Below are 9,498 nucleotides of genomic sequence, written 5' to 3' on the forward strand. Positions count from 1 at the left end.
CGTTGCTTACACAAATCTACTTAAATAATTCAATTTTCCTGTGCCCCTCAATTCTTACCATGTCTCAAGTAATTGAGTGGCATATCACTTCAAATGGCTAATCAGAACTCTGACAATAATCTTCATTGTCAACCTTTTCGCTTGCTTCGTATGAATTGCACCCTTCATAATAAACTTTTCTAGCCCGAGGAAGTAAACAGGGTCAAGGCTAATAATAAGTACAAATGCTTTCTCCTACTAAATTAGCGCGAAAACTTTCCTATTTCACTAGTGATCCAACTTTACTTGATTCCCAAGCTAAACGATTTGCTTCATTTCTCATACCGGGAAGTGAGATAATGATACTGATGTCAATATACACTTTGAGTGAAATTTATTCTCACGACAACTAAAATTTGTTCGACTAACAAGAACTTCTATTCTACAAAAGTCCAATTTCATGTGCAAACGAGGGTGATCTTACTTTCTGTCTCAATTCGTTAGTCGATATTTTCCTCGCACACATTTGGCAAAAAATAAAATTATTCGATGTATTTTTATGCTTTGACTTCTACATTTTTCTTCAGATTCGTTTTCTAACAGGGTTCGAATTTTCAAATCCGCACAACCGAAATTTACGATTCATTACGACGTAATGCAACGTTCACAATGATTAACATATTTCAGTTCTAGCATGCCGTGATAATAAATTTCAAGTGTTTGATAGAATCGTTTCGAACATCATGAAAAGCACTCGTTGTACTCGTCTTCATCGTGTTGAGAGGTTCCGAACTGAGCGCCGAAACAAAAGTATTGGCAACTCACTGTTTATTGAAGTAAATATTGATTTTCGACGTTCCTGCCAACCCCTTATCGAATTAGAGTATAAAATAAATGAACATGGCAGCTTGACAGAATAGCGTCCATATTTGAACAAGAATAAAGTAAAGTTCGTTCGAGTTGAGCTTAATTTAAAATGCGAAAGTGCATGTATTCGGTATTGCATAATTTTATTATAAATGAATATGATAAAGAATAATCTACGCAAGTACTCTGAAGAGTTTACACAATCGACACTGACCGAGAGCACACGGTAATCTCGTAACAATTCTCAATTTGGGAATTAATTTTTACTCGCCATCGAACCGATACATAACCGTTGTATTCATCGACGTTGATGTAGGGGAATTGAATGTTTACAAATTAAATGTATCGCGTAGCCAAAATCTGGGCGGAAATTAAAGCGGACAGATCACAAAGCGGTATGAAAATTCCGGTAAATGGTATAACGTGTTATACACATCGATAATATACAGATATGTGACTTTGGCAGCATGTACTACGTAGAGCATTGTGGAACGGGACTAAAAGCTATGTAACGTATTACTGCCCCACACGAAGTAGGAAAAGCAAATATGCTCGTGGGCCGCGTAATCTTTTTTCCTTTTAAAGTGGCCAGTGGCGGAATGAGACTAACAGCAATCTGGTACGTCATATATTCTCTGTAATGCTCGTTCCTGTTATATTCGAGCGTATTGAAACGTCGTAGAAGCGTATACGTAATATAAATAATGGCCGCGTATTCTAACGAGTAAGCCGCAGAGCTTTCACCATTTTTTAATATACATTTTTTGCCTATTGACGACATGCGTTTTTGTGCAGCGATATGAGCACACGTGCAAGCTTCAATACGCTGCTCACAGATTTTATCAGCTACGGATCAAAGCCATAGCGCGATTCTTCAGCATCAGCCAGCCATCGATTTATACTTTAATCCATTAATGGAAATATACTGTTTTCGTTTTCAGAGGTGAAGTTTTTCATGAGAGCAGAAAAAAGAAATGGAAATGGTGAGATAAGAGCCACTCGACGATGGAAGTTCACACTCTGAAAATTTACATCTCACACCTCAGGAATATTTTTCTTTTCCCAGAACTCTCAGCATATATACTCATTGCAACTGATGTACGAATGAATTTTTTATTTCCGTTCGCGCCGGAAACTGAGGCTCACGAAGCCAGCGGAATAAAACATTCGACGAAAAATAAAGGAACGTTATGTCACGAGGAATTATGTATATACACGAGCCATTTTTCAAATGTGGTATATTAACCATGGAGTTTTACTCACAATCTATTTAGGATTTTCTATGAAAAGCATTTCAATGTTATCATTTTATTTTCACTGCCTACTTCAATTTTATTTCCTGGTAATAATGGATTCAACACCATTCGATGAATCTTTCAAATTTGAGAGACGAACGGAGATTACCTGTCTCGAAATTTCTATTGAATCTTAGAGGCAATCCCCCGGTCAAAAGACAAAACCTGAACGTAGGTTACAAAAATAATTATCGAAATCAAATACTCTCGAGTGTCAATCAATCAGAACGAATTTTTCATTTACCATAATGGATCTTGGTTTACCTTCGAATAAAGTATCAATGCCTGAAAGTGGCATTGTAAATGATGAGAATCCATGGAGAGATTAGTTCGTAAAGTGATGAATAAAAAAATATGAAGTACACGAGAAAAGACTTACACTGCATTTTGGATATTCCTCCGCTGGTTGTGGTCGCTTCCATCCAAGTAGAGGTGGTATACACACGAGTGCTGAGAGGAGCCAGACCAGAGTGATCATAAGGGCAGCTCTCGCTGGTGTTCTCTTCTTCAAATAATCAATCGCTTGGGTTATGCTCCAAAATCGATCGAGACTTATCAGACACAAATTCATAATGCTCGCTGTACACAGTAGAACATCCATTGCCGAGTATATGTCGCACCACAAATAACCGAATATCCAATAGCCCATTATCTCATTGGCGAGCGAGAAGGGCATTATAACAAGACCGAGAAAGAAATCGGCAACTGCGAGACTCGCGATGAACCAATTTTGAATGTTTTTGAGTGCCTTTTCGGTGGCAATCGCTATGATAACGAGCATGTTACCGACCACGACGACGATCATGAGTACGGTTGCCGCTATCGAAGCGAGAATAATCTGGAGTAGACTGTATCCCGAGGGATACATACCCTCGGCCACAACGACGTACGTATCGTTGTACATGCTTGAGTTCCAATTGTACATACTGCTATTCTCGTTATACCATGTAGAGTTCAATTTTAAGAATTCGATTTCCTCCATGGTGTCAACGAACCGAAACAACAATTCACCGTCTGCGGTCGAGTCGAAGACTCGATCGTCGTCCGGGCTTCGGTCGCTAGTGCCTCCAGCAACTCTATCTTCGTCAGCTCCTTCGATATTACGACTCGTAGAGGACGATGAATGCAAACCTGGATTATCGTCCTCAGGCTCACTGTCGTCGCCGCTCTCGTCACCGGAAGCAAAACCTTCGTCCTCCTCCTCGCAATTCCGATTCAATGAAGGCGGCCTCTCCTTATTCTTACTACCTGCAGCCTCAACTCCCTCTAAGCGTATTACCGGACTGCTTATCGTACTGAAACTCGTATCATCAGACTCGAATCCGGAGACTTTAACCCTGTTAACGCGCTTCACGAGCGAGTCGTTTCTCGTCGTATTAATAGTATCCGCACCGTTGACACCGAAAGGAACGCTTGTCTGTGTTGACAATGTCCCTGAGGGCACTTCCGGGATCGATGACAGGGTCAGACGCGAAGAAGGATGATGCTCGAGTGTCGCATCTTCCACGGGGTACGTCAAGTGTGGATACGAGAATGATGGCGACGAGGAGGAATTTTCGGACGCCAATGATGATAATGGCAATGACGACGATGATGACAATGATGTCGGTGCTGACGAAGATGTTATCAAAGAACCCGATAGAAAGCGTGACGTTGATGAGGCGACTATCGATGTTGTATCAATCGACGATGATGATACCGAAGCCGATGATTTAACGTACGAACTTGTTTTGCTTATACTTTTATTGACTCCTTTGAATAATTGCTGCGTTGCTGCCGATGTGGTATTCAAGCTCGTCGTCGTCAAATCGCTCATATTCTCTTCGAAGATGCTCGTCGACGCCAAATTACTACCGACTCTGCGGACGTTCATGACGCCGTTTGAGCTCGGCACGACTCGCACCTTCGACGCGAGCTCGTGCTATCGTACCGGATCTCGTCTTGTCACTAATTCGCCACGGGTTGTTCGCGTCGTCGGGATTAACGTCGTCGTGAAGATCGGTGGCTCGCACCGGGCTCCCGTGGCAAGCACGAGAAAAAGAAGGCAAAAAGGTACGGAAACTACGGACCCAACGAGGGAATGTATCGTCGTTGATTTGGTCGCGATGTTTACGGGGCTGCTGGTAGTTATTCTCGTTATTCCAATGTTGCTCGTTGTACTGTTTGCTTTGTCGTTGCTGATGATTGATGATATTCCTTCGCCCCTTGTTGTCGAATACCTCGCTAGGCCTTTCGTGTTCCTCAAGGAGCATCTCGGGTTCGCCAGGTTAGGCAACATGCCCGAATTCACGATGACGTCATCGCACGTTCATCGATCACGAATGCAAATTATTATTTTTTTCTCTCGATCGCTAATTTACCACCCAGATTGTAAGATCCTTGTTCTTCGCTCTTTGTATCTTGCCTGCGTCCTCGTAAGTTGTCTTCTTATGCACCCTTCGAGTATTTACCAACTCAACCGAACCTTCTCGCAAAATCGGCCTTCAATAATCCGATATAATTTCGTCCTCTACACGTTTTATTTTCACCAATCCGTTTCTTAAATTAGCTGCTTGTCCATCGACTTGTTCGATATGACTTCCAATATTTTTCCAACGATCTTCTCCGCAGCTTGTTTCCGCAGACGATAGAGTGGAAAGTCTTATAAGTGAGATGAGGACGGTGCTGTTCAGCTGAAACTCTTTTCCGTTGTTCTTTCACAGTAAGATGAGTTTGCTGGAAGGGCAACTCTTTCTGTCTCTTTTCTCGACAATTTCGCTCTACTTTTAGTTCACTCAAGACGCTTTAGGCGAGGCCTTGATTCATGCCTCGCTGATGTTGCTTTCTCGCAAATACGAGCCCCAAAAATCAAGAGACGCCGATATAGTGGGTACGTATTATGTATATATATACAGATAAATGTTAAATACTAGTATATCGGTATAAGCGTAAGAGTTGGGAAGAATGCTGAAGGAAAATGGATATAAATGCTTGGAGATAAATGGATTGCTACCACGGCGCGCAAGATAGATTAGATGAGATTCTTTCGTCCTTCCTCTTATAATATAATACTCTCAAACTTTTTTTCCTTTTATTCCCCTTGTTATGTTTCGAAAAGCGTAAGATCTTAAATGACGGAAATAACGTGGATGTCACGGAAACGAAAGGACGGAAAAGAGGATAGACAAAGTCTTTACGGGATCGCGTCCACTTGGGTCAATCGGGTGGTGGAGCAGCGACAAAAAGGGAACGGAAGATTGGTGTGTTCCACAAAACAGGTCAGAAGATGTTCACCGAATGGGAGTATTTCTTTTCGTTGACTATTTTTTTTTTTTTTTTTTCTATTACTCGAGTCAAACTGATTTGCTCTCTTTCGCTTTTTTATTTCTATGGATCTGTGACTATAGCACTGTTTTGGTATAACAGTTCCGCGGTCGTGGACAAAAATTGGTCCCCTTTTCTCACGTGGCTTGTGTTTCGTAAATAATTTTTTGTTTTCTTTTTCGTTTGCGCACTCTTACTTGAATTGTACTAAGCCGACTTTTATATGCTCGGTTTTATTTAGGAAATGTTTCGACGTTTCCGCGTGTTTATAGCAGCTCAGCGTATTTTATACTCCTGCTTGAGACCTTCGCTATCCGTTATTGTTTCTAGTAGTATTATTTATATTTTTTTTACAAGTGAGATTAGTCGCTTCACAAACTTTATGCTTTGTGATGTGTTTGTAACGAATCTCTAAAAGTGCATAAATTCAAGAGGATATTTATTCATGAAACTTCGTTATTGGTACAGATCGAGAAAAAGACGAAGGAACGAGAAGAGGAAGGGAAAATGACGTACCATCTGGAAAACCACGGTTCTCGGTATATAAAAAGAATTCTTCCTCCGACCGAGGATTTGACGTTTCTTATGAAGGTTATTCAATAAATTCAACCCCAATCTGAAACCCTTTCTATTCTTTGTCTTCTCGTATTTCTCCAACACCCTGTTGTACACGATTGAATGGCGTATCCTAACCGATACGCGCCCTTCAGACAATTAATTATTGTCCAGGCTAAAAAAGCTAGTTACCCGTACTGCTCCGACCTGCTGCTGCTGTACGCTGCTTTATTATGTATATTATAATGTATTATATTTTTTGTACCGATTGTATAGCGATAATGCTTTTTTTTCCCACAAATTCTACAATAATTTAAACGACAATGACGACCAAATGAAAAAGAGCTTTGCTTGATTTCCGGTAATTTTTCGTTTTTGTTTTTTACAAGAATCTTATCTTATGTATCTCTCTCTCTCTCTATTAATTGGATAGGTAACGTACGTATTTTCTTACCCGATATTAAGTAATAACCAAGATTGTTTTTTTCCGTTTCTATTCTTGATATTTTTGTAAATAAATCTCTACGATGCTATGAAAAAGATTCTTTAATAGTCGACTATCTTGATAGAAGTAACGAGAGAAGGAGGTAAAAGTAGGAAGCGTATACCGGAAGTGCGTTTGTTTTGAAGGGAGTTCCGTTCTCGAAATACCACCGAGATGCGAGTTATGTTTTCGCTCTTGTTATTTTTCGAAATTCACGTTATTTTTGTTTCCCCTTCTTCACTCACTATGCCTCTTTGCTTATTCTATTTACATTTATTTACACATTTTTTCAGTCTCTATCCTTTTTCACTTAACCTCTGTCACTTTCAGGATTAAACTGCAGAAAGAGCGCGATCTGGTTAAGCGTTGCTCAAAAACAAGTGCGTTTGTTCTACGTCTGTTGAACGAATTTCGTTTTTCTAAGTTTTCCAATTTTCGTCCGATGCCGATGTCCAAAGAATTTTCTCGGATTATGTCATCTGTATGGACACGTTTTCTTCGGATCGGTATTGCGTTTCCGAAAACGAAAGATCTACGGATCGTACGTGTTGTACGGATGTCATGAGAGTGCTCGGTGCTGTTTTATATTTACCTCGTGATATGGGCTTCGTTCGACAACGTTCACGGACTTTTACGCTTTGCGAATAAATAAAACTTTTGTACGAAGTTGTGCTTCTTGGTGAATACTTTGCGCTTGCTCTTCTTCTCTCTTCCTCTTTTAGTAGAGAACTAGAGATTGAGACGAAGGAATTTTCTACGATCTTTTCTACGATTCATTTCGTCCCCTTGTGCCACCTTTCGATCCCAAAAATTCCACTGTAGACGCAGTAATAAAAAAAAACACTGTGAACTTGTCAATGGAAAAAATAATTGATCGACGACATATTTTTTATGAACGTCCGAGTTTGTTGTTTTCCGGACTTTTCACTGACGGTACGACCACCTCACTGCGTTCATGTGCGATATGATATTCAGTTGCGTGCTAATCTTAAAAAATGCACAAAACAATCCTGCCAGTCAGATTTAACGTTGGATGTTATTCCCCGACTCCGTAGCTCGTGTTAAGCGAGTGTTCCTTGATAAACGGTTCTGCGAGAGCTTTATTGCGCTTAGCCTGATGAAAACCGGGAGCTGAATCTTAACGGCAACGCCCGACCGGTAATGATACTTGACAGGAAACCGTAGATCCAATGACCTCTCTTCTAGCCGGCTCCTCGTCTGTAGCCTTTAAGTCCTGTGACACTTATTCTCCTTGGTCGACTTTGCACTGGCTCGGAGCAACCAGTTCCCCAAGGATTTACTGGAAGCGTTGATGTAATTTGGTCGCTTGAGAACTGCGGTTGCTGCGATACTGTATACGAGAAGAAGCTAGAAGAAGAGGCGAACTCTTCCAGGATCGTGCTACCTTTTGGAACGTGATACACGACACTTCCGGGTCCCTTCAGTTTCACGCATCGCACAGCTACTGTGCGAAAAATACGCTGCTCCGCTTGATTCTTCTTTCCGTTGAAAAGCTTGCCTTCTTCGTCCGCCACCCCCTTTCGTCCTGCTCCCTACGTCCACGATACTTCCGGCCAACTTATCTCACATGCACTTCCTCTCTTGGGTGTAATCTTTTCCTACTTTTCTCATATATACATATATACAATATCGACCAAGAGTGCACTCCACTTTTTTTCAATTTCTGCAACCCCTAGCCATACACTCACTCTTCACTAGTACCAGGTAATATTTCACCCTGAAACTTTCGCGTTTTTTCTTTTAGTAAATGGTGCTTTTTTATGCCTTCTTTTTATCGTTTTCGTTACACCAAACCAGATTGTGAGAGCGATCACTCGTCGAGTCACGCGGCTTCCTTTATCTCGAGTTCACTGGCCCACACAAGTCAACCACTATCACCCCTATTCCTTATGACTACTTCAAATACGTGAATTCGAGTGGAACGAGACACTTTGATTGTTTATCATTGCTGTGACGACTTCTCGTTAAAATTATCGGTACGAGTCTGTAAGCTCGACCAGACGAAAGAAGGTGGTAAAGAAAATGCGCCGAAAGGAGATGGCGAATAGTTAACGGTTGCGATACACAGCAAGTAAAGTCTTGCGAGGTTCCATTGAACAGGAGTTTAAAACGTTTTGATGCGATTACCATGGAACGATATCTAAAACTGTTCAAAGCCACGATCGTCTCCGAATCAGTTTGTCTCTTTACCAATTCTGTTATTCATTGGATTCGAACAATCGGCACTCCACATTGAAGATAAAAAACGGTGGATTTCAGGCTCGAGAGTGTCTCGTTCGAACGCTGCATTGTGCTGATACAATTTTCATCCCTATTTCAGTTGGTACGCACCGCAATTCTTTTATTAGTTTGTTTCCCCTCCCCGTTGGGATTGCAAGTTTATTTCTCCTTCGGATGTCCGAGCTCAGCGTGAACCAGCGGTGGCACTGTATTTACCAGTATTTCGAACTAACGTGTCGTCGTAATAATCAAAGGAAAAAAGAGGATTGCGAGCCAGAATGAACAAGCCCTCATGACGAAAAATTTGAGAAAGTGCCTCGCCTAGCCGAAATGATAAAACGCGTAAATAATACGTAAATTTGATTAGTCTCTTCGTAGGTGATAACGCGACAACGAGAATTCACAATCACTCAGAGAGCCTAATCGGTAAATGACCGAACCTCTTTGAAGAGGGTTGCGAGTAATGCGCTTTACTGGCTCACTGGAGGCTGACTGGAGGCGTCGCCGACGTTAGTGGTACACGTCCCGACGATAGCGAACTCGGGGCGCCGCGCGCGGTGTTCTGCTGCTTCACACACTTTGGTATTATACGCGAAGGCCTTGGGTGCACGGGTGGTACACGTAGGATCGTGGGCGCAAGCGTCGAGGGACGCCGAGAGTCTACTCATTTCTCTCTTTCTCTCGCGCCCTCCTCTTCCTCCCTCACCTTCTCTCTCACTCACACACGTATTCGCCTCTATATACTCACATAAACGCATTTACACACATACACGA

The 9,498-nt window shown here is 41.7% G+C and overlaps 1 protein-coding gene across 1 annotated transcript in view; it reads right to left on the reverse strand.

Moving 5' to 3' along the window:
- Octalpha2R (alpha2-adrenergic-like octopamine receptor) overlaps positions 1-9,197 on the reverse strand; it is a 114,354-nt gene extending 105,157 nt beyond the window's left edge. Inside the window, exon 1 of the mRNA XM_043411015.1 lies at positions 2,521-9,197. Within this exon, the coding sequence (XP_043266950.1) occupies positions 2,521-4,014 (1,494 nt within the window). The 5' untranslated portion in view covers positions 4,015-9,197. The remainder of the gene's footprint in view (positions 1-2,520) is intronic.
- Between the last annotated feature and the right edge of the window lie 301 nt (positions 9,198-9,498).

Source organism: Venturia canescens, chromosome 2 (genome assembly GCF_019457755.1).
Source record: "Venturia canescens isolate UGA chromosome 2, ASM1945775v1, whole genome shotgun sequence".
Lineage (NCBI taxonomy): Eukaryota > Metazoa > Arthropoda > Insecta > Hymenoptera > Ichneumonidae > Venturia > Venturia canescens.